This window comes from Mus musculus, chromosome X, assembly GCF_000001635.26.
Source record: "Mus musculus strain C57BL/6J chromosome X, GRCm38.p6 C57BL/6J".
Taxonomy (NCBI): Eukaryota; Metazoa; Chordata; class Mammalia; order Rodentia; family Muridae; genus Mus; species Mus musculus.
The window spans coordinates 161,814,460-161,838,499 of record NC_000086.7 but is presented as its reverse complement, the minus strand read 5'-3'; the positions used below and the strand labels follow the sequence as shown (position 1 = coordinate 161,838,499).

Here is a 24,040-nt window from a genome sequence, read left to right as displayed (position 1 = left end):
AATGAACCCTCAAAGAACCACATGGTATATCTGGAATAGTGGGCAGTATATGAGTTGTAGAATCAAAAAGATAATCAGATTGGAATAGGATACCACTTTCTGTGCTTGTCTTGAATAAATTAAGTATCCGAACTTAATATAAGTAGAAATACGTACACCTCACAGATTTGACTCTGATGATAAACCAATATTTTCTGTCTAGAATACTGCCTTCTGGTGGTACCAAGCACTGATATGCAAAGATAGCAAACACAGAGGTTTCTCTGAGTAAAATCATTCTCTTCTGGAATGTGGAAAGGCAAAGCTCACACTTTCTTCACCACACATGTTTTTAAATTAGTAAAGAACATGCCACCAGAGTCAGGAATGACTGAGTTAATGCTGAAGAGTCACTGAGTTTATGAATACTTAATTTTCAAAAAAAAAGCAGCAATTTCATGGCTATAGAGGTTATATAGATTTAAGGAGTTTGGTAATCTTAGATCTGTATTTGTGTAGCATTTGCCTGTTTATTTACACCCCAGTGACAAGAGTTATTTTTGCTGTCTTGAGAGCTTAAATTTTATATTTTAAATGCTCCAGAGATGGTTTAAATTTTCAGTTCCTCACAAAGAGTTGGTTTACTGCTAGACATGTTGTTGATGCCTCTGAATACCTAAGACTCATGGTATTTGTATTAAAACAGTAGGCTATTATTAAAAGTCACTTAGTAACTTTCATGTGCAGTAAATTAAAATGTAGGTTAGTATGTCTCTCTATCACCAAGCCCCATCAGGTATCAAACTAAGGTCAGTCTTGACCCACTGAAGCCATTCTCTGCTTGTTGTGAGAGTATTTTTCTTTGTATTGCACAGACAGATTTCCTGAGAAAAAACAGCAGTGTTTCCCCATGCTGTAAACAGCCGTCAGCAGCCTTAAAATCTAGGAGGGAAAGTAATGACTCGCAACCTTCCTTATATTCTACCATATAAGATGCTCTTTAAATATGATAGATATGGGGATGAGATGGAACACTTCTTGATTCATAAAATTGTCTGTGGACTCAGATTTTTTACCCCATTTTCTCTTTTCTTAAAAGATCCAAGAGGAAAGTACTTGGAAGAAAAGATTCTGGGGATATGTCTGTCAGAAGCAAATCAAGAGTTCCCCTTGGTAGCAGTAGCAGCAGTGCCAATTCTGTCACTTCACCCAGCAGCAATGTGACAGCTGGGACTAGCCAGAGGTCTCCTGGTCTCATCTACAGAAATGCCAAAAAGTCCAACACATCCAATGAAGAGTTTAAGCTGCTGCTCCTCAAGAAAGGCAGTCGTTCAGATTCTAGTTACCGCATGTCTGCTACTGAAATCCTGAAGAGCCCGGTCCTGCCCAAGCCTCCTGGGGAGTTTACTGCAGAGTCCCCACAAAGCCCCGATGATACCCATCAGGGCACACCTGGGACTGAAGCACTGTCTCCTCTGTCGCCGTGCTCACCACGAGTCAATGCGGAAGGGTTCTCCTCGAAGAACTTTGCAACCTCAGCATCAGCACGGGTTGGACGCTCCCGGGTCCCACCTGTGGCCAGCAGCAGCCGCTACAGTGTCCGCTGCCGGCTGTACAATACTCCAATGCAGGCCATCTCTGAGGGAGAGACTGAAAACTCTGATGGGAGCCCACATGATGACCGATCCTCCCAGAGCTCCACCTAGTTTGCCTGAGCCAAGCTGACCTCAGATGTCCAGCCCCTTATTAATGAAAGGATTTTGAGACATCATAGAGGAACTGGAGAAAAGGCAACAGGGTGTGGGGGTTGCATTGTTGCTTGGCAATGAGCTTCTAAATATGTGTTGAAGAAGCAGAAAGTGAATGAGTCATTTTTTAAATTAATTTTCATGTTTTAAGTAGCAGTTCTGTCTCTTGTGGTTTTCTTTAGCACAGTTTGATTTGTTCGATCTCATTCCTTGTGATAATAGAGAATACAAAAGTATATAACTTTCTTGAAACTTAGACAAGGTTTTCCCAGAGCTGCCTATTCCGAAAATAAAGCCCTCACTGTCATGATTCTATAAGAAGATGAAATTACTCTGGAGGTTTGGTATTTTTTTACATTAAAATGAACTAAAGCAAAATTTAGAAGAAAGAACTACACATATGTAAATACCATATTTTTGATAAAATGTGTAAATAGATTTATCAATGATGAGTGGACAAGTGGCCAATTATCTACCACACACCAACTATTTATAGGACACACACAAATAAACTATAATAACTGTATTCTGTGAATACCATTTTCATATCAAATACCATATTTAAATGTCCACCAACATGATTTCTGAGTGATAAACCTCAAATATGATTTTAAAATTGGTGAAATAATGGAAATATTGAGGTCATGTACTGAAATGTGATTAATTTAAAGTAATGAATTTAGACCTAATCATTGTCGTGACTATAACAGAAACAAGCTAATAGCAACTTGTGGCTGTGATTTGCCATGTGACAATTTGAACAGAATGAAAAGCATGCTTTTGATTTTTTTTTAACCAATGAAAGAAATCATCATTCTCAATGCAAAGTTCCCACCCCACCCCCACCCCCAATAGCTTTAAGCAGTGTCCTTTAGAATTTAATTTTTCAGTGGATTGCTTTAAGGAGAATGAGTAGAGAAACCAGTAGTTAATTTTAGACCATGTTTTATATAAGGCTACTGGGAACAAACAGTCATAATCTAATGACTATACTCTTTAAGCTTCTTAATTAGCTCCAGGTTCATAAACTAACAGAAATAAAAGCTAAGCATGCCACAGAGCTATTGACTTCTCAGCAAGTACCTGTGATGAGTTTTCAGCCACGCTTCCTCTCTGTGCTGATGAGATTCATGCTACCTAAAACTTAACAGAAATGACACTGTGAACAATGTAGTTGGGAAGTAGATATGTGTATATGCATTATTTATATTCACTCTTCAATTGGGCATGGGGAGCAGCTCTGGTTCACATAGCTACACACAGCGGATTTTTGTCTGGTTTTACTAGATCTGCTTGATGGTAAAAGGGGAGGGTGGTGGGTGGGAAAGGAAATATCAGGGCAAGCGCTCTGATAAAATGAAGGCAGGGAAACAAGCTGAATTACTTGAAATTACTTGAATTTTCTTGTCTTAAAACTGAAAAAAAAAGTGTAACAAGTTGAAATCTGCAAGTGGTTCTCACACCTCTGGTTTTAACGTGAACTGAGACTAAAGTTTGAAATCATATGTGAGAAATATAAGCACCTATGTACTTAGAATAGGTTTTTGAATGGGAACACTAGAAATTAGAAAGAACTAAGAAAGGGTATGACCTGTGAAAGACTAGAACGTGATGACAATGACAGAACACACTAGGATCACCAAGAAATCGATGAGCAGCTGGCTTTACGCCTATGCAAATAGTATTTGAGAAAGTAAGATGTTTGAAAGAATTAACTCATGCTAAATGAAGGAGAAAGTCTGGTCTAAGAAGATACCGTCTTTCAATAGAAATTTGTTGTAAGATTTACAGATTAAGAATTAAAAAATCTGTTTTTGGTGTTTTGTTTGTTTGGGGGAAAGTCTGACTTCTAATATTTGTTTTTATTACCAAATTGTGTTAGTTAATTTCTTGTCATTCTTGTATGTAACATGGGTGTTGGGGGTGGAGGGGTAGAGGAGGAGATTGAGAACTGGGAGAAAGAATGAGAGAGAGAGAGAGAGAGAGAGAGAGAGAGAGAGAGAGGATGGATGCTGGGGATAGATAAACTACCTGGTAAAGGGTTTGAACATAAACAAAGTGTTATAATTTTATTAAAAGAAAAATGTTGGGGTTTGAAAAAATGGACCATCATTCCTCATTGGAACACATAACTCATTACAAGAAAAAAGAAAAAAAGAAAAAAAAAAAAGAAAAACCAGCATGGTTTGACATCATGTGGGGTCATGAACAAATCTGTCTCATGCTTTGAAAAGTACACTCAGCAAAATTTTAAAAGTAAAAGTTTTTAGACAAATGTGATAAGGAACCATCATTTCCAGTCTCAATAGGTGATCGTTTGTAATTTTCATAAAAGCAGTTCGTTTGCAGTATGGCTTTTGTGTAGCTAGGGGTTTTTTAGTGTGAAGAAAGGTATGTGGGCTTTAAAAGTGATTTTAAATCTTGAATAGAAAAATCACATAAATTGGCTTTAATAAAAATGTCACCTTTTATTATTGACATTAATTTAAGTAATCATACCATATATTTTTAAAATACATGTCTGACTTGAATTGTGAGGCAATAAGATATGTGATGATCACAGAACCAACCCTTATAGTTTTACTTATTTTGTTTACTCTAAAAATCTATAGCAGAGTTTCTCTATTTTGTATTTCATAGATTTAAAGAAATCCCAAATAAAGATGGATTTTAGATTCACTGTGGACAAGAATATTGAATAAGAAAGTTTAAAAAGCAAGCTAATCCTTAATAATCTGGAATAGTCTACACGGCTTTAGAATATACTAAGATGTGGGACTGTCTTTAACATCGTTGTCAGCCCAAGGCAGAGTACACACATTAGGTATTGTTTAAAAAAAGAAAAAAAAAAACAACCAAAAAACCAAAACCAATCCAAACTTTTCTTCTGTTGTTTGCACTGATGCTATCTTTTCTTCTGTGTTTATCCAACATGTTTATATTGTGTGGGGGAAATTCTGTTTTATTTTCTTGCTTTTCTGGTGATCCTGGTTTGATTTTCTTGTTTTGTTTTTGGCTAAGTAGAGGACATGGACTAGTTGTAGCAAACAAAACACCCTGTTTGCTCTTACCAGTAAGTACATTCTCTGTAGTAGTGGTAATTAGAGGATGAGATGAAAACAAAGCTTAAACTATGACGGTTATGGTGTGACTATTTTGGTACTAGAACCAGTTCATGCTGGCCAAAAAGACAATGGTTTTTGGACTTGCATCCATTTTGTATTTTTGTAACATTTGTAAATACAAACTTTTTAAATTGTTGCAAAGATGGTTTCTTTTGTAAGATGTTTTCAACGTTTACATTCAATCCAAGCCTTTGTATATTTTAGAGCTGTGCAACACTTTAAGTCTTGTATTTATTTTTAGTAAAAACGGTGACAGTTTCATTGTGAACCCCTCTCAAAAAAATGTATCAGAAAAGTTTGATTACCTAGAAAGTGTGTATAGAGACTGCAAATAAACGTGACTGCAATTAAAGACCAAGCTTTTCTCTTTATTGTTACTTAATTGGAGTTTGGAGGTTCCACAAGGAGGGAGTATTGTCTCGGCAACCGATATAAAGGGGCGAGGGTTGTTAGCTGGAAAGCATGGTATCTATTAAGGAAACTAATTTAGTTTCATTTTTGAGAAGGAATGGTATATTCTCAATTCTCAAGCTACTTGATGGCTCTTTTCCACATCAGGCTAAGATTTGTGCCTTTAGTTTGAAGCAATTGATTACTTTGTTTCAGAGTTTCTTATACTTGCACATCCTTGCCGAGAAAACAATTTATATATGTATGCCAAATTGCCACTAGGTAATGTTACATCGGCTCTATTGCATAGCAAAGCTTCTGTCTCAAGCAGTGCTTTGCACAAATTAACCTGTGTACTTCCCAAGGAATGCCCATTTTAAACTGGAGAAAACTGAACAAGATTATGATTTACCTTGTGCATTACTCTAGAATACATAACTGTTGGTCATGATCCAATCCAAAAATCAGGACACTGAAATATGTTAGTTTTGTACTCTTATTGGAGACTGGAAATAACGTTACTAGTGTTCCTAGACTACTAAGAAAAGACATTTCTAAGACCCTGCACCACTCCCCATTCAAGTTTTACTACCGAAGTCTACCCCTGGAGCCCCGTCATCATGGACATCTCTAGTGAATTACAGGAAGAGGAAAAGAGTATGTGATTGTATGTAAATAGTAGCAAGCTTTAAATAACCAAATGAAAGCACGTGCCATATGCCTGGGAAGCTGGCCCTTTAAATCACTTTTGGGGCCAGCCTGGGCTCCAGTGTCTCCACAAAAACTTCTGTCTGCTTAGATGCCGGTGGCCCTGCCTCACAGTAGACAGGAAGGCCCTTTCTACTGGAAGTCTTCCTTTTCTATGCTCTTTCTACATCTGAAGTGTGAAAAATAACTCATTCTATACAGGCTTTTGATCTCCCAATGGGATTGGCCGGCAACGGTCGGGTTATGTGTACAAGGGAACACTGATTAGTTAGCAGAATCTCTTGCTCGGTCTTGTAGGCCACAAGCGCCCACCGTTTTACGGCCAGGCACGTCACATGCCCGAGCTTTACGACACTCATTGCGGCAGAAGTGCACGGTTTCCAGCAAGTGGACCGTTAAGAGGCGTCGACTAACTTCTCTTGCCTCTAACGGTCACCTAGAACGTCTACATGGATGCCTGACGCTAGCTGGTAGATTTCCGGAAACTTCCAGAAGCTTGTGTGGTCGATTCTTCATCTAAATACGTAAGTTATGGATATCTTAGCCCCCCTTTTAATTTTTTTGTCACAGTTGAGGGTATGTGAGTGTATTAATATAGAAAATAGCCATCATAAGTTATTTGGCCTACTGGCTGGGGCCCGTTGAGGTGAGTAAAGACGTTCGACAGGAACAGCGAATCTGTGCCTTGTGGCCTTGAATTTCAAAAGCTCTGTAATTGGGTGGCTCCAATAATTTTTAGGTCTCAGAGCATCCAACACATGTGAGCTTTTGTGATTTGGCCACTGAAATTGTTATAAATTAGATATGTTTATATTTATATATAACATGTAAGTACATTATATGTATATATTATGTATAAATATATATGTATTTATTTGTATTTTATGTATTATTTATATATAACATTTAGGGAAATATACATGTATTAAAATATATAATATTGCCGGGGTAGTGGCGCATGCCTTTAATCCCAGCACTCAGGAGGCAGAGGCAGGCAGATTTCTGAGTTCGAGGCCAGTCTGGTCTACAAAGTTCCAGGACACCCAGAGCTATACAGAGAAACCCTGTCTCAAAAAAACCAAACCAAACCAAACAAATATATATAACAAATACATGTAAATATTAAAATATGGATATTTTAACATATTGTTTATATGTAAAATATGTATTTATATATTTAAACATATCAAAAACATGTATAATATAATAATATATTAAAATAAATATAAGATATATAAATAACATAATATATTTATCTATAATTGAAGTTTTTACTTATATATAAAATGTTATAAATTAGTAATTGTTTGTTGGACTTCCTGGAAGGAGTTCATCCTCTCTTTCTTGATGGAGATAGGTGAACAAAATTAAGAACTCTGAGTTCTGAGTTTAAAGGGCCTAAAAACTCTAGAGTTGTGGGACCAAATTTTGAGACTGAGCTTGAGTTTGGAAGGCCTTGGTCATTAGCCATATTTTGGTTGAAGAGATTACAGTCTTGCTGAATCATTGTGAATGTTACTGGCCTTGATGCTGATGAAGAAAAAGATGTAGAAAGATATTGATGAGGCCTTCCAGAGTCTTGTTTACTTTCTGGGGGCAGATATGCCATCCCAAACAACTGTAAACTGTCCGGATCCCTGTAAGGTTGGGCAGCTTAGGGATATGCTTGTGGGGAAGGCTTTGTGCTCCTTGATTAAAAAAACAAAACAAACAAAAAACCTAAGCTCTAATCTCTTAGGACTCCTTTGGCGCATCCTCTGTCCTCTCCCGAGTTTCGCTGAATTCAGGTTGCTTGTTGTAATTTGTCATGTATGTTGTTAAGGAAGAATGGAAGGCTGATTTCAGCCCTTTGTCAGCCAGCATGACCTATATTTAATGGAATAAATTGATGGGGCATGATTTTCTCAGTCTAGGATGCTATGGAGTTTTATAACATTGAAAGGCCAAGATCTTGTAAATTGTATTTTGTGTTTTGAAGAAGCTTTAGGATAAAAGGTAGTTTTCAGCCATCTTATTCATTGTGATCTATTCTTATGGCATAAGGGGATAGCAAGTGACTCTTTAGTTGGGCTGTGTGGAGGTTTATAAGTTAGAAAGATCTCACTACCTTGATTTATCTTTTGTGTTTTTAAGAATTATTGGGGTAAAATGTACTTTTTAGTCATCCTAGTAATTGTGAGCTAGACCTTATAGGATAAGTTAATAACACATAGGGTTATTTAGCATATTTTATTACACAAAGCGGATCAGTCTGGCGATTATAATTTTCCCTAGGTTTCTTTATAAACTCATAAGGTCACACATCATTTTCAGCCCATCCTAAAGCTATCTTTTATGAGAAAAGTTTTGCAGGTGACTCTGGATTTGGCCTACTTTAGGATTTTATAACTTAGAAAGATATAACTATTGTGAATTGTATTTTGTACTTTTAAGTTTTAGCATAAAAGGTAGTTTTCAGCTATCCTAGTCACTGTAGCCTTGGGGATAAGTTGATGGTAGGTGACTTGGGGATAAGTTGATGGTAGGTGACTCTCCGAGTTTGCTTGGTTTGGATGTCTTATACTTGGAGTTACTGTTGTGGCTTGCTTGGGGTATCTTTAAGAAGTCACTGAGTAGTGTTCAGCCATCCTTCCTATTGTGATCTATGCCTTATGGGATAAAATGGTGGCCTTTACCTTTCCATTCTGCTCTCTTTGGAACTTTTATAACTTGAAATGGACCGATTTGGCTTTTGTGATTGGCTTGTAGGTTCTTAAGAAGTCTTAGAGTAAAAAAGTATTTTTTAGCCATCCTAATCACTTTGAGTTTTCCTTATGGGAAAAGTTGATGGCGGGTAATTGTATGGATTTGGATTATTTTGGTATTTATTGTTATTATTATTATTTAGGATGATCTTGCTTTTGTGATTTGGTGTCTTTAAGAAGTCTTAGGTAAAAGGTAGACTCTAACCATCCTTATAATTGTCCGCTATACTTTATGGGATATGTTCATGCAGGTTACTATTCTAATTTGGCCTTTTTTGGAGTTTCATATCGTAGAAAATTCTGGCGCTGTGATTTGGCTTTTGTGTCTTTATGAATCATTAATGTAAAGGGTTGTTTTGAGCCATGTTTGTTAATCATTGTGAGATATGCTGATGGCAGTTGACTCTCCTAGTTTGCGTTGTTTTTGTTTTATAGCTTGAATTGGAGTTGAAGTGATCCTGGTTTACCTTGTGTGTTGTTAAGCAGCCTTACTGTCAAAGTCATTTGGTAATATCTGATACTTTTTTGTTCTGATAAAGAACATAGGTAGAATCAACTTGTGTTATGTTGTTAAACAATTGACTGATTCTAACAGCCCTTTTAGTTGATCTATTTAGAAGTAGTGAAAGATTTTCAAATTTGTAAGTCCTACTTTAAAAGTACCCATAGTTTCTTTTTAAGGAACTTTTCTTCTGGAACTACTTGTAACAGTGTACTACATTGTTCATTGTAAGAGTAAAACTTTAGAAGTAATTTCATGATATATTCACAAGATAGGACACTAAAAGGTTGTTAAAGTGACCATAGGTTAAAAAGACCTCTCCTGCCAAAGGTTTCTCAGGCCTGATTTTGAGCTGTCTTTTAATTGAATTGTATGCTATGTTTTCTTTCATGTCCGACTTCTTTTACCCAAGGTTGCAATTGTGAGGTTCATCCTTGTAACCGAAGTAAGTAGTTTATTTTCATTATCAATTTTCCTTTGTATGGCCACACCTACAGGTTAAATATTCACAATTCATGTCAATATTATAGTCAGGAAACCCCAAGTAGTTAGTGGTGGAATTTATACGAGGTATATTACAATTTGAAGATTTTATACAACACTGGTCTGCATTTGTTTTACTTGAGAGTTAACTCTCCCATCTTCTTAATCTCCCTTAGGATTTTGTCCTTAGGGACTCTGCTCACTAGTCTCTCCACTAGATTAGGAAAGAGATAGAACCCTGATCCCTTTATTGTGTCTCTCCCTGCTGCTCTGTCTCAGGGTGGATACAATTAATTAAATTTTGCACTAGAGTGTCCCTTGTAACAGTCACTTCAGTCCCTTCTGTGGCAGAAATTCAAGACAGACCTCTGACACACTCTAGAGGATCGTAGCACTGCAGACATACCTGGTTCTAGTTCCATATTAAATGACTCAGAACCATAATCTAGCCTTGAGAATTCTCAAGTTATCAGCTTATATTTCACAGGCGGTTTGTTTAGGTTTGATGTTAAATGAAACTAATAAGGCGATCATGATTTTGGGGCTTCAGTGGACCCTAGAGATAGGACCTCAGAAGGATTTATAGGGCAGGTAGGAGGCAGAGTTTCTGTGGTTGCTCTGCCCATATTGCACAGACATCAGCAGCCCAGCAACAGCCCAGTGGCAGCATACCCACCACCAGCAGCAACAGCTCAGCGGCAGCAGCATCACCAGCAGCATCACGAGCCCAGCAGCAGCATCACTAGCGGCAGCAGCATCACCAGCAGCATCACGAGCCCAGCAGCAGCATCACTAGCGGCAGCAGCATCACCAGCAGCATCACGAGCCCAGCAGCAGCATCACTAGCGGCAGCAGCATCACCAGCAGCAGCAGCAGTAATATAGGCACCATAGGTAGAGTTCCCAGTCATGGGTATGATAGCTCTTCTAGTGCTGGGAATGTAGCCTAGTGGTAGGGCCCTTGCCTAGCATGGATAAGATCCTAGGTTCTGATATCAGCCTCATAAATTCATCCATGTTAAGTTGATTTAGAGATTAGGTTCATGAAGTAATATTTTTATGCACTTCTTTTCAGGAGTAGAAGATTTGCCTCGTGGAGGACTAATCAGTAAACCTTCCAGCAAGTCTAACAGTAATAGGCTCAACTCAGAGGAAGTGGAGTCTCTCCTATTGCACAAAAATTATGTCTGCCACTGGTGAAGAGGATGGGGTTTGTATTTTAAATTGATCATCTCTGTTCTTTTCGTTATGCTACAGTGTTTGGTAAACTGAGTTAAATTACTCAAAGTGAAAGATACAGGCAATAAGTGTAATTTTGATAATGCCCTATAAAGTTTCTATGAGCATTTGTGTATAAATCTAAGAACACACACTTAACACTTCTCCCGTGGACTTTGAAATTAAATTGCAAACTTGTAGGGTTGATATGAAATTCAATTTTATGAGAATCTGATAAACTGTTTTTTGAGAATTATGTTGTATTTTGCTGAGTTTCTTAATATCTGAAGTTGAACACAAATGTAAATTATTAAAGTATGTATATAGTTTACATATAGACAACTTTCAACTTCTATCAACTGTGATGTTTCCATTGGAGATAATGCTTACTGTTACTGTCCATTATTTAAAGACATTTTAGGGAATATTTACTTAAAAACAAAAACTACCATGTGAAGGTAAACTACTGTATTTTTGTAAGGATATTATATAGCCCAATTGCATGTTATTTTAGTAATCTATTCAGCGGTGGCTAATTTAGGCAATGTGTCATGTATTTTAAAGCAAAAACATACAAAGCTATCAAGTCTGTTTACGGTAACTTATTAATACCATCTTATTTCAACAATGTTTTAAGATGTTTTAGAAATTAATTTATCAAGAATCAGAAGTGCCAAGGTGGTTCTGATAGAACCTAGCAGGGAACCCCCCACTCAATTCCCGATTCGGCGTGCACCCAAAAAATCATGAAGGACCATCTTAATGTAATTACATGAGGTCGTTTAATGACGGAGCTCAGGACATGCATCCCACACAGGAGATAACGGATGTCGGCCACGAGGCTCAAAAGCTAGGGGTTTTTTTGGGGTAAGGGGCTTAGGGGTGTGGAATTCAGCATAGTGACACACTATTGGCTTATTCAAACATCAGCAGAAAAATTACATGTCCGTGCAGGGTGTCAGAGTTCTGTGAGTTGTTGACTCAGTTCAGATAGCCCTGTTATGTCTTCACATTCTCCTTTATCTTATGGTCAAGATGTTCCCAGGAATGTTTTAACTATGGGGCATACCCAGGTTTGTTTTTCTTTATTCTCAGCCCCAGGCAGCCTCTAGGCTCACAACCAACCAGCAATTTCTGAGTACTTTATATGACTTATAGGTCTTGAAATTTCATCTTTCTTTCAGTTCATAATATGGCCACATGGTGGCACTGTTGGATTGTTTAGGGTCAAAACTGGTGTGATGCTCTGGTCATGGTTAGTTTTGGTGTTACTGTTGTTTTTTGTTTGTTTGTTTGTTTTGGCTTTAAAATTAATTTCAACATTGGAGACTAATGTCTCTGCCCTGAAGTACAGAAGCTGTTAAGCTCGATGGAAAGAGGGGCGGGGAGTTTCTGGTATATCTGGATTCATGAAACCATAGTTCTCACTAATCCAGATGTTTTCTCTTGTTTATTGAGTCAGTCTTTGCCCTACCTAGGATGTCCTTGAATTTACCAGCCTCCTGCCTTAGCTTCTTGAGTTTTTTATATCACAGGAATGTGTTATCATGCCTGAATCACATATAATTTTTCACATAGGCATGTTATTAAAAACAGGGAAAGGTCCTTTGATAATAGAACAGGTTTTCAAAACTCCTGAGAAGTGAATTTAAAGTCCTCAGCTTTTCTTTGTGTTATTTTGTCTTTTCTTTTAATTTCCTAAGAAATATTTCTCCTACATAAATATGAATATCTCCTTAGGATAGTAATGATAAGATGCTTTATGACTTCACCAAAGACACATTTCAGTAATATAAGTGATATAAAATAACAAGTTGCCCAGTATATCACTGTTTACCATTTTAAAGAGAAAAGTTTAAATTCCTAATGCCTTATGGAATTCCTCTTAACTTATACTCAAGGAAATACTTAATCCTGAATCTCTTTAGACAGATCTTAGCCATTTTACAGCTTCCCTTTTCTTTTGTACTAGGACATTCTGAGCAACTTTTTACTGGAATTCTAAGCTTAAACTCTTCTGGTAAAGTCTTTCCTTTCTCCTTTACTTGACTGGCAATTATTTCCTTTCTTTATAACTCGAATTTTTATTTCATTCTGTTTTAATTAAGACTTTTGAAAGATTTAAATAAAAATTTAAATAGATAACTAGTATAAGGTATGCTTACTAATCAATGTGACTCTTACTGAAATAAAGCATTAACTACTTGTGGTATGAAAACTATTCTAGAACATACTTCATCCACCTGAAATTCATGAAATTCAAGAAATTGAAGGACCACAAGCAATTGAAACTCTCCTGAACTATTGTCAGGTATGGTATTTCTCTCTTTTTCAGTGTTTTCCTAGAACATTAAACTGTAAACATTTCATATGTAAGGGGAAATTGCGTAGTTAACTGAAGATTTTCCATATCATATTACTTGTGATTATTCGCCTCATTGCAATTGTTTTGACAATTTCTACTTAGAATAGTGTTTTCAGGTGAAAATTTGAAATCTAAATAGGTGTATTTGAGAATATTAAAATAATACTTAACAAGTACTGTATTTATGTATTTTCTATCTATATTGCCTAATATTAACTTCTTCTATAAAACTTTTAAAGGAAATTGGAAGAATTGAATACAGTTTTAGTATGTGCCTACTTAATTACATATAATTATACCTAAGATAGCTTGCTCATATTTTACAAGGAATTTATCTTATGTAATTTTGAGGGAAAATCATAAAAATAAACTTGTGGTTAGGAACTGACAATAATTATTGTCGTTTTATGAGCTGTATACTCCAGAGGCAATTGAAGTTCATAAAAATGGTTTTTATTTCATAAGGTTTGCAGAATAGACTGAACTGACATAGTTTGAAAAGTAAATTTGTGTGTGTGTGTGTGTGTGTGTGCGAGAGAGAGAGAGAGAGAGAGAGAGAGAAGAGAAGAGAAGAGAGAGAAAGGTCTTTTCGGCTAACACTAGTGAGGACAGAAGCCATTCTGATAAGTCTTGGTCTTAAAATTGTGCAGAAACAGCTAGAGAAAGCACCCAAGGAGCTGAAGGGGTCTGCAACCCTATAGGTGGAACAAACAATATGAATTAACCAGTACCCCCAGAACTCGTGTCTCTAGCTGCATATGTAGCAGAAGATGGCCTAGTCGGCCATCATTGAGAAGAGAGGCCCCTTGGTATTGCAAACTTTATATGCCCCAGTACAGGGGAATGCCAGTGCCAAGAAGTGGGAGTGGGTTGGTAGGGGAGCAGGGCAGGGGGAGGGTATAGGGGACTTTCGGGATAGCATTTGAAATGTATATAAAGAAAATATCTAATTTTTAAAAATGTGCAGAAACAGGGGAAGGTTGACTAACAAAGCTGCCTGACTTATAATGCCCAAATATTGGCAACCCTGAAGCCTAGGACATAGTGTTCAGCCAGGGGACCAGGAATTATGCAAGTTGAATGAGATATGGCATTGCAGATGAGCAGAGCCTAGGTTCCCAAGCTAGATTCCTAAGGGGCCCTTGAGAATCTCCTCACTTCACTTTGCTGAGTGTTGTTGACATGCTATATGATAGATGATAAAAGTACAATATGTAATCTTAATACTTTTGAAGGCAGAGGCAGGAGGATGACTGTGGTGTGGGAATGCTGCTGGGCAGGCAAAGCACAGAGATGCTAGACTGCGTTTACCCTCCACTGCCCTTGGGTGCTGGGCTGGATGGAAACACTGATACACTGATGGGGGGTGAGAAAACACAGCCCACCATGTGGTAGGTCAAAGTTGGGGTTCCCCGACTCCTGGGCTTCCAGTAGCCACTGAAAACCTCGCAGAGTAGTCAGGAAGGGAGGGTTGGGGTTCTACCAGCCTGAGATGAGAAGCCCTGGGCCAAGGGTTCTTAGACTCTTGGAAGTCCAGACACTGCTGTGGAATTCACGGAGGAGCTGAGAATGGAGGAGGCTCTCTGGTTGAGGACAAGCCCAGGGCATGAGGGTGCCGGTGGGGGAGAGGAACTCCAGCTTAACTCATCAGCAATTGTTTTTAGGTTAGTGGTAGTTGTCTGGGAGTGCAGAGGGGCCTTCTGCTGGAGACTTAAGAGGGCTCAGCTCTGTAAATGAAGGCTTTCTCCATGTTCCCTATGATGAAAGACAGAGTCCTTGGTTCCAAACTGTTTATTGATTGTTCATGTGGAAAATGGATACATATCACTTCCTCAGGCTGGACTAGAGATTACATATCTTTTGCAGAAAGGAATGTCCACAAAGAGAAGCATATTGGCTAAACCCTCATGACCTCTAGATACCTCATCAGCATAGAAAACTCTGTTGTGATCTACATGTTCCAATGTAGGGAGTGTGGTTACATGATAGGGGCCTGGTCAAAACCAGGTAAAGCTCCTATGGTCCTCTTTGGGTTCCAGGGCTTCCAACCTCCTCAACCTTACTAAGTCTCCTGGCATGGGCCACTGTTCCACATATTGCCACAAGTTCATAGCCAACTCCATCTATATCGTTAGTTTAAGGCCAGTTAGTTATAGTTAGTGAGAGCTGGTCTAAAAAATGAAAACAGAGAAACAAAGGAATCTCTTACTATTGTAAAAATATATATACTTTTGTGAAAGTATATATTGTTCACTTTCTTGGATGGGATTATGATATAATTAGAATATTTCCCCCTTTCATTTCTTCCCTCTAAACCCTCCCATATACTTTTCCTTGCTCTCTTTCAAATTTTTTGCCTTTTTTTCATGAATTACTATTGCATGTATATGTACATAAATACACATACACATATACATACATACATACACATACATACATACATACATTTATGGCCTCTTTTTCATCAGTTGGTATTGCATGGATATGTTTATGCATACACACACACACACACACACACACACACACACACACACACACATTCAAGCACACGCACATATCCCTAAATACAAACTATTTAGCCTGCATAATGTTACTTCTATGCATGTTTTCAGTGCTGACTATTTGGCACTAGACAAGCAATTGGTGTGCTCTTCCCTGAGGAAGATGAGTTCTCTCACTCTCAGCATTTTTTAGTTGTCTGTAGTACTTTGTGCAGGGTTGAGCCATCACAAGCTTTCTCTCATCCACGTTGGTATGTCTATGGTGTCCTTTTTATTCAGCTGATGTTTAGTTATGTAGGTGAGACTTTATGGTGGGTGTAGCTTCTAGCATTACTAGGAGACACAGTATCACAGTAAACTCCCTGGTTCTCTGGCTCTTAAACTCTTTCTACCTCAATTTTCACAATGTTCCGAGAGCCTTTGGTACAGGAACAGGTACAGTTTCCATTGGAACTGGGCTCCACAGGGCACATTTTGAGAACCACTGTCCCAGGATGCTTGTTATTTGCCCTCTTAAAATGGTCACTGCTTGTAGCTCTCTCCAGGCTGAGATAGGCATTTCTCCAGGACAGAAGTTTTTCTTTTGTAGGTTTTATAAAAAACAAAACAAAATAACACACACACACGTTTGTTTGCTTCTTTTCTGGTTTTTAAGGTTCATGGTCCCAGCACCTAGCAAATTAGTTCTGACAGGAGGAAGGCATTCATAATTGAATAAGAAAATGTTTCTGTTCTTTTATAAGTATGCTCTCTGAAATTTCTGAGTATTTCAAAAAAAGTCTCATCATATTATCAATGATGTTCCTCATTTATATAACATGTAAGATGTATTCAATAGCACTGTGTGATCCTTTCTAGCTGCTTAATATCTAGAATAGTTTGGAGTCCAACACCACATACATGTTGTTTGGCTTTATAGTAGAAAGTGGAACACTTTCTACTTTTTTTTTTTTTTACAAGCAGTGGTATGGAAGGTAGCTCTTTTTCTTAACAGTTTCTGAATGCTTCTCTCCTAAGTTAATACCCTTTTCAATGGGAACTGGCTGCAGCACATATGGGTGGGAGTTTGTCAGAAGCTGTGATGCACTCACCTCCTTCTGGCACTGAACACCCTTCCATGTGTGTCCATGAGTTGGCTAGTGCAGTGGCAGGTTGAGGCTCAGCATCTCAGCCATTGTCCTCTGTCCCTTAAATACTGGGCCTCAAATAGAAAATGTGATGTTTCTGACTACTGGAGAATTTCCATTGTGCCTAGCAATTAACCTTGGCTTCGTGTATTTTCACATGTGTTACTTTTCTTTTGAAACAGTAACTACTAATACCTTTTATTACAACAGATTATATTTAAAACTGTTCAACGAATGGAAAAAAGGTTTAATGAAATTGATGAAAAACTAACAAAAGTTTATTATGCTCGTTCCAGATCCTTCTGGAATTATCCTGTAAGTATACAAATACATTATCTTTGATAAATGTTTTCTGTCTAAAGGTGCCAATCAGTTCAGAAGTGATAGAAAACTAGTAAATGAGGAATTAGCAAGGCTTATCTATATTTGCTGGAAGAATGGATGAGGACATATCTCTTTTGTAAAGAATGCTTATGTTTAGGATTAATGAATGTAGGACAATAAGGGTTTTTTCTTTACTTTTTATTTATTTTTTGTGAGTTTCGCATCATGTACCCCAGTTCCACTTATCTCCACATCCCTTCATATCCACTCTCTGCCCTTACAACTATCCTCACAAAGAAAACAAACAAACAAACAAACAAAAAGAAACCAAAACAAAGCACAAAAATATCTCATCCTGGAAGGTGTAGTGCATACCCTTTTGTCCATACATCTCTACGTTCAAATGTTCATTGCAATGAGTCACTGGTCTGGTTCAATGCCTCTAGCTTCTGCTACGCCATCAATTTTGTATCCTTACCAAGACTCCTTTTGGTTTTTCTGTTGTTGCCCTGTGTCATGGAAATCTTGTGTATTTGGACCAGCACTTTCACACATTCCAGCAGTTTATAGATGACATAGATTTTGGCATGGGACAACTCAAAGCTCTGGATCTTGACCTGGGTTGGTCAGTCTGTCAGCTTTCCCATACCCACACTACCTGTAGTAAGCTTTCCAGCACTGCCCCAGCTAGCTCATCCAATGCTGCATCCATCATGTCATGTCTCTAGTGCTCATGCCCTTAGGGCTGACTCACCTATCCCATGTCCCTGGTGGCAGGGGCAGTGGTGAGTTGCCCCCAAGTGTGTGAGCTCAGGAGTGCTGGCCTAACCACAAGGTCATGTGAGCAGGACAGCTGGCCCTATGCCTCAGGCTACAGCTCTCAGTAGAGACCCCCCCCCCACACACACACACAATACTTCTCAACTGGGAAGCACAGTAGAGCTTGCTTTGTTGAGGAGTGTTTTTATATTTGTACCTATAAAGTATGCAACAAATTAAATATAGGTTAGAAGAGGAACAAAATCACATGATCAAAATAGAACACCATGTTTCTAATGTAAAATAATGTATAGGAACCATGTCTTGATTATTATTTTTATTTCTCTTTTGATTATGAAGCCTTTGAAATCTGCAACCAGAAAGTACAATTACTTGACGCCTAAAAAAAGACGTAAAGTGCAGAAAGTGAGAGAAGTAGTTGATGATGATCCCTTTGCCTATCCTCAAAGTTACAGTCCAACTTCACCAGTCCGCAGGAGGGAAGGATATAACCAGGATATGGAAAACATCGAGCCCATGGACTGCACTCTGCCTTTCCAGTACACTGATACTATTGACAACAGCCAGACTTTCCAGTACACCGATACTATTGACAACAGCCAGACTTTCCAGTACACTGATACTGTCGACCTCAGCCAGACTGTCCAGTACACCGATACTGTCGACCTCAACCAGACTGTCCAGTACACCGATACTGTCGACCTCAACCAGACTGTCCAGTATACCGATACTGTCGACCTCAGCCAGACTCTCCAGAACACCGATACAGTCGACCTCAGCCAGACTGTCCAGTACACCGATACTGTCGACCTCAACCAGACTGTCCAGTACACCGATACTGTCGACCTCAACCAGACTGTCCAGAACACTGATACAGTCGACCTCAGCCAGACTCTCCAGAACACCGATACAGTCGACCTCAGCCAGACTCTCCAGAACACTGATACTGTCAATAATGCCCAGCCGTTCCAGTACACCAATACTGTCAACAACACCGTGGGTATCCAAAACACTGAGAACAATGATGTTTTCCATTCAGAGAATTCCCAGGAAGCAGTATTAGTCAGATCTTCACTAGAGAGGGACTATCAAGAAACTCCACCAAGTCCTACATATACTACCGAAAGCTATGAGCAATATTACAGACTCAGAAATGTACCTGGCTCTTCTACGATGCCCTTCTACAGTGACATAGAAATTCCCAATATGGACACCATCACTTCTGCCCCTTCAACATCAAGGGAAGCAAGTACACTCCCTCCAGGGGAACTCATCCCCATACGAAATCCTGAAATGAGGCGAAGGGCCTTCTTGGAGGCTCTGCTCACACCTGTGATTGATCCTAACACTTTTGGTGAGTTTTCAATGGCATCAATGATTAACATCCTCTAAACAAGCTTGTAGAAGCTTCTTGTTTCCTATTTGATGGTTTATTTGTAGTTCTATGCACAATGGCTACTACTAGTTATTGAGTAGGTATTATGGGTAAGACATTCTAATCAACTAAAATGTCTCATCTCTGGTGATTTTCATAATGACACCATTGTGATATTAAAATCTATTTTCTTTGCTGTTCTCTATAGTAAATAATCAGAGTGATCATAAGGTGATAGGAAAAAAAGGATATGCTTTTGAATAATTCACACTCACACACACACACACAAAATCAAATTTCTATTGACTTTCTTTGGTTAGAAAAAAGATTTTCCTAGTCAATTACCAAGCCTTCTTCATTTGTAATCATACATTAGCCATAGGGAGTCAGGCATTTTGCTTAAGGTAATACTTGAATACAAAAAAGTTTCTGTACAATTTAATGAATAGTAGAGCTAAAACTTGCTGAGATGTGAGCACTCATGTTTTATGTACCATTATTTCTTTATTAAATATTTTTCAACCAAAACATTTATTGCTATTCAGTTAAACATAAAAGAATGATTGCTTTAAATGTCAAAACTACTGATTAGACTCATAAGAAAGTATTTTTTTAATTCCGATTAACATGTAAACCACAAATGATGTGAATTTAAAGAGTAAAGGTGAATCTAAAAACAACAATATTGAATATAATGGAGAGATTTGCTTCAAAGAACTAATCGTGTTACCTGAGATAATTGTGGCTATTAAAATTTGTTGATATAACTAAAAAATAAGCAAGTATAAAGTGTGAACTTGAGGAATTTCTATTGTATTTAGTACAATAAACCTAATTTAGGGAAAGAGACATTTGAGAGCTATTCAGGAAATTCATTGAAAGCTTTTAAGTAAGAAAGGATACTAAATTAACTCAGATTGTCCTAATTTAGTCCAAGTAGCACCATTTCTTTCACTTGCTCATGACCAAAGAGCCCTTGGATTGCTACATTTGTTTCATGATCATCAAGGAAGCTTTAAGTTGCTCCCCCTCTTTGGAGGAGGTCCATTGGCATATTCATATTGCACGCACACTCCTCAGATCATTTTTATCCAGAATTTTTATAGTTGGAATCTTGAGTCCCTAGTTAGGTGTTTAAGAGAAGGTTCCAGGAATGATACTATTACTTTCTACCTAACATCTCTTTATTTTCAAGATGCTAATCGGGTTTTGCTTTGTTTTGTTTTAATTTTTTTCTTTGTTTCACTGTAACTGCAGGTTCATCCTCCGAGTGTACCCGTACTGTTGTGAGACACCTTGGTTACCCTGTAAACTGGTCTGTGAATGATGTAATAACATTTCTGAACCGTTTAGATCCTCCTTTGGCTGACCAACTCTACCCTACCATCAAAAAACATGTAATGTATTTTTTTAAATCTAGTTTCTCTGCTTACCCTAATGCTATTGAGTGACCTTTGTGCACTTTCATTTGGATACTGAGTTACATGTAGGCCAGGGGAATCCTATTATGGGATTTGATTTTTGTTTGTGAAAAAGGTTAGATTGTTCATCATTATATGCTTAAATGGTTGGTTAACTGTCTGACTGTATGTTATTCACATGGGCATCTAAGTATCTAATAAACTAAGCATCCTCAAATCTCAGAAAATGGTGGTTCAGGATTACAAGTTTGAGGAAGTCCTCCTTCCCTGCGAGGACAAATATACAAACCCTCTCCAAACTAACCCAGCCTTTCCACTCTAGGACCATAACCAAGGTGAGGGTTGCCCGTAATACATAACAGAATAGCCCTCGTGTTATGTTTTAGCCGGTCAGTTCTGCTTACCTTATGTGACTCTGGAGGATTTGTGATGCTGATGACTATTAGCAAAGCAACATCATGGTTAAATTTTATTTATTTTCTTTTTTCCTAGTATTCTCTTAAGTTTCTTTATTTAAAGGCATAAATTTTTGATTGTAGAGGTCTTTGACATACTTGGCATTGTTTATTCCCGGGTACCTTTAAAACTTATTGGGAACCAGATATTTTTTTCTTCTAAATCCTTTCTTGGCAAGTTTTTTGTTGTTGTTTGCTTGCTTTTGTTTGTTTTGTTTTGTTCTTGTATGTAGAGAAAAACAACAACTTCTTTAAAAATGAGAATCCAGGCTATTTCTATTCTGATTTGAGAATTTCCCTACAGATTCCCACAACTTCTGATTTTTTCCTGTTATTTTGGTTTTTTTAAAAAATCATTCTTATTAGATATTTTCTTCATTTACATTTCAAATACTATCCCGAAAGTCCCTTATACCCTCCCTCCACCCTGCTCCCCAACCCACCCACTCCCACTTCCTGCCCCTGGCATTCCTCTGTACTGGGGCATATGACTAAGGGCCTCTCCTCCCATTGATAGCCTACTAGGCCAAGAATCTTTTTCTGACTTCTTCCAAGATGATTTCTGAACCTTGAGTGGCAGGATGGCAGCATGGGGGAATCTCTACACAACCAGTTGTGGGTCTCTGTATTAATCACCATGTCCTAGAAAAAGAAAGTTTTCTGTTGAGGGCCAAGAAATGCACTAAAATATGTATAAAAGTAATACCTTAGGGGGTAGTTTATTGCTATGTTCATTTAGAAGAAGAAGAATAGTAAGCCTCCCCTAGGGCATATGATCTATCTAGCCACAGAATTTATTCTGTCTTTTGGACCAGGCATTAAATCCAACCAGAAAGTGGTTGGCTACTCCCATAACATTTATGCCAAACATACTTATATGGGAGGAAGAGGTAGGAGGACCACTTGACTCCAGGAATTCTGGACTGATGTGTTCCGCCCATTGGGTGTCTACAGTAAGTTGGTCATCAATATAATGACCTCCTGGGAGCAGGGAATCACCAGTTACCTAAAGGGTGAAGTGACCCAGTTAGAAAGCCTCTGGGTTTTGTATACCTATTATGTATACTATGATTATTGGAAGTATTTATTTATCATATCTAAGCATTTTCTTCTGCTATCTCCAGGGTCTATTAAATATAGTCATATGACTAGAAAATAGAGATAATTTGACCTCTCCTTTCCTATTTGTATTCCTTTTTAGTTCTTTCTTTTCTCTTGTTGACATGAGCTGGATTTTAATAAGTTATATTTTCTTTCCTTTCCAATTTTACTTACTATTGTAAAAGATTTTGGGTCTTCTTAGACAAGACTATGTAATTAAATACAGTTCTATTTTATGTTGGAACTTAAAAAGAACAAATAATATGCTTTAGTAGCATAAGGTGACAGTAAATTAAGGCAAAAAATTTTTGTAGAGGTGTCTTGTAGTTATCAAGTAGAGTTGTCAACATACTGCATGTACTATTTTCAGTATAAAAAGAATACCAATAATTATTCTTCAAATCTAATTAGCTTCAGACAAATAACTCACTTTCATAAAAAGACAACAGTGTTGAATGCATTTACTGTTTGCATTGATGTTTATATATTCCCAGCCCGTGTCTGAAAGTTCATAGCCATGAAATTATTTTCTGCCAATTTTTTTTCTTTTTACTTTTGTCATAGATACACAATATTTTATTCTTTATACAGTATTTAAAATTATATCAATTGTTATAGTTAATTTAAATTAAGTTAAATTTGCTTTTTCTTAAAATTTATATGAATATACAAGCTCCAAAATTATCTATTGCTATTCAATGATATTTTTGATAGTTTTATATAGGAGATACATATTCAAAGATTTTATAACCGTAAGGAGATGATTTAGTTTTACATGTTCTTATATACAAAAAAACAACTCCTCGTCTAACATTACTGTTAATCATTTCAAAATTCTTCTTTCTATAGGATATCGATGGGAAAGCTATGCTGCTGATCAGTAGTGATACAATGATAAAATATATGGGGGTAAAGGTTGGAGTAGCCATGAAGTTCGAAAACTACATTAGAACGCTTAAAGAAAAAGTAAACTGTGGCCAGTAAAAAAAAAATGTTTGTATAACTTTAAATGTTCTCATAAATTCTTCCTTAATGCACAGATGAGTCCCTATGCTCATTAGTTTTTGTTTTGAAGAAGATTCTTATAACATATGTTATAACTAGAATTTTAACATTATAGTCAAAGTCTGTTTCAAGATACATTTAACATTAATATTAGCATATACAGACTGGTAGTTTATTCTGTCTTTAAAATGTTTTCATTTTATAGTTTATAAACATGCTTCATGAAAGAAACAGAAAAAGCTACCTTTGATTTGGCTTTATCTTTATGAATATTTTTAAAGCAACTAAAGAGGAAATATAAGAAACTAATAACTCCCATAATTAAAGTGGTGAAATTTTTTACAGAAGAGAAATTAAAGGATATATAGTTACCCTTATTGGATATGTTTTCTGTATATTACTGGAGTATACTTTTCATGTTCTACCACTTTTCAGGGGGAAAAAAGCAGTAGCCATATAATTTATTTTCCTCTATTCAGATTTAAAAGAGAAAATGAAGTTTATAAAATATCTAATGAGCTTCAGACAACTAAATATTTTTTACAAGTGTTTAGATAAATTTTTGGATATATAGAGTGATCATTCATTTTATCTAAAAAGTGTACCTAATGAGTAGTTTGGAAGAATTCTGACTATATTTTGAAGATTCATACTTACTATATTTAGAGTCTTTATATTTTTATCAACTTT

At 37.2% G+C, this 24,040-nt stretch overlaps 2 protein-coding genes across 11 annotated transcripts in view; both read left to right on the top strand.

Annotated features, from left to right (window-relative positions):
• Nhs (NHS actin remodeling regulator) overlaps nt 1–5,210 on the top strand; it is a 326,152-nt gene extending 320,942 nt beyond the window's left edge. For 6 of the 8 annotated variants that reach the window (XM_011247800.1, XM_006528766.3, XM_030251268.1 and 3 more), the window contains one exon: nt 1,079–5,210. In XM_011247800.1, coding sequence (XP_011246102.1) covers nt 1,079–1,685 — 607 coding nt within the window. In that variant the 3' untranslated portion in view covers nt 1,686–5,210. The remainder of the gene's footprint in view (nt 1–1,078) is intronic. The other 2 variants (NM_001081052.2, NM_001290526.1) reach the window with 1 other exon arrangement.
• A 1,167-nt stretch (nt 5,211–6,377) lies between these two features.
• Nucleotides 6,378–23,807, top strand: Scml1 (Scm polycomb group protein like 1). 3 transcript variants are annotated; one of them, NM_001374204.1, is made up of 8 exons: nt 6,378–6,474; nt 9,609–9,641; nt 10,754–10,888; nt 13,124–13,207; nt 17,100–17,204; nt 18,333–19,347; nt 20,626–20,765; nt 23,195–23,807. In NM_001374204.1, exons 3-8 carry the CDS (start codon nt 10,862–10,864, stop codon nt 23,327–23,329), a joined length of 1,506 nt encoding a protein of 501 aa, NP_001361133.1. In that variant the 5' UTR covers nt 6,378–6,474; nt 9,609–9,641; nt 10,754–10,861; the 3' UTR covers nt 23,330–23,807. The 3 variants fall into 3 exon arrangements, with proteins under 3 accessions (NP_001361133.1, NP_001361134.1, NP_001361135.1); NM_001374205.1 differs by lacking the exon at nt 9,609–9,641; NM_001374206.1 differs by lacking the exon at nt 23,195–23,807 and having other exon boundaries at nt 20,626–21,011.
• The last annotated feature ends 233 nt before the right edge of the window (nt 23,808–24,040 follow it).

Bases quoted from the DNA above. Each gene is read 5' to 3' on its own strand.
- Scml1 (NM_001374205.1), top strand. From the start codon at position 10,862: ATGTCTGCCACTGGTGAAGAGGATGGG. The intron at 10,889-13,123 runs GTTTGTATTTTA...AAACTATTCTAG, and splicing joins CCACTGGTGAAGAGGATGGG to AACATACTTCATCCACCTGA. The intron at 13,208-17,099 runs GTATGGTATTTC...TTATTACAACAG, and splicing joins CTCTCCTGAACTATTGTCAG to ATTATATTTAAAACTGTTCA.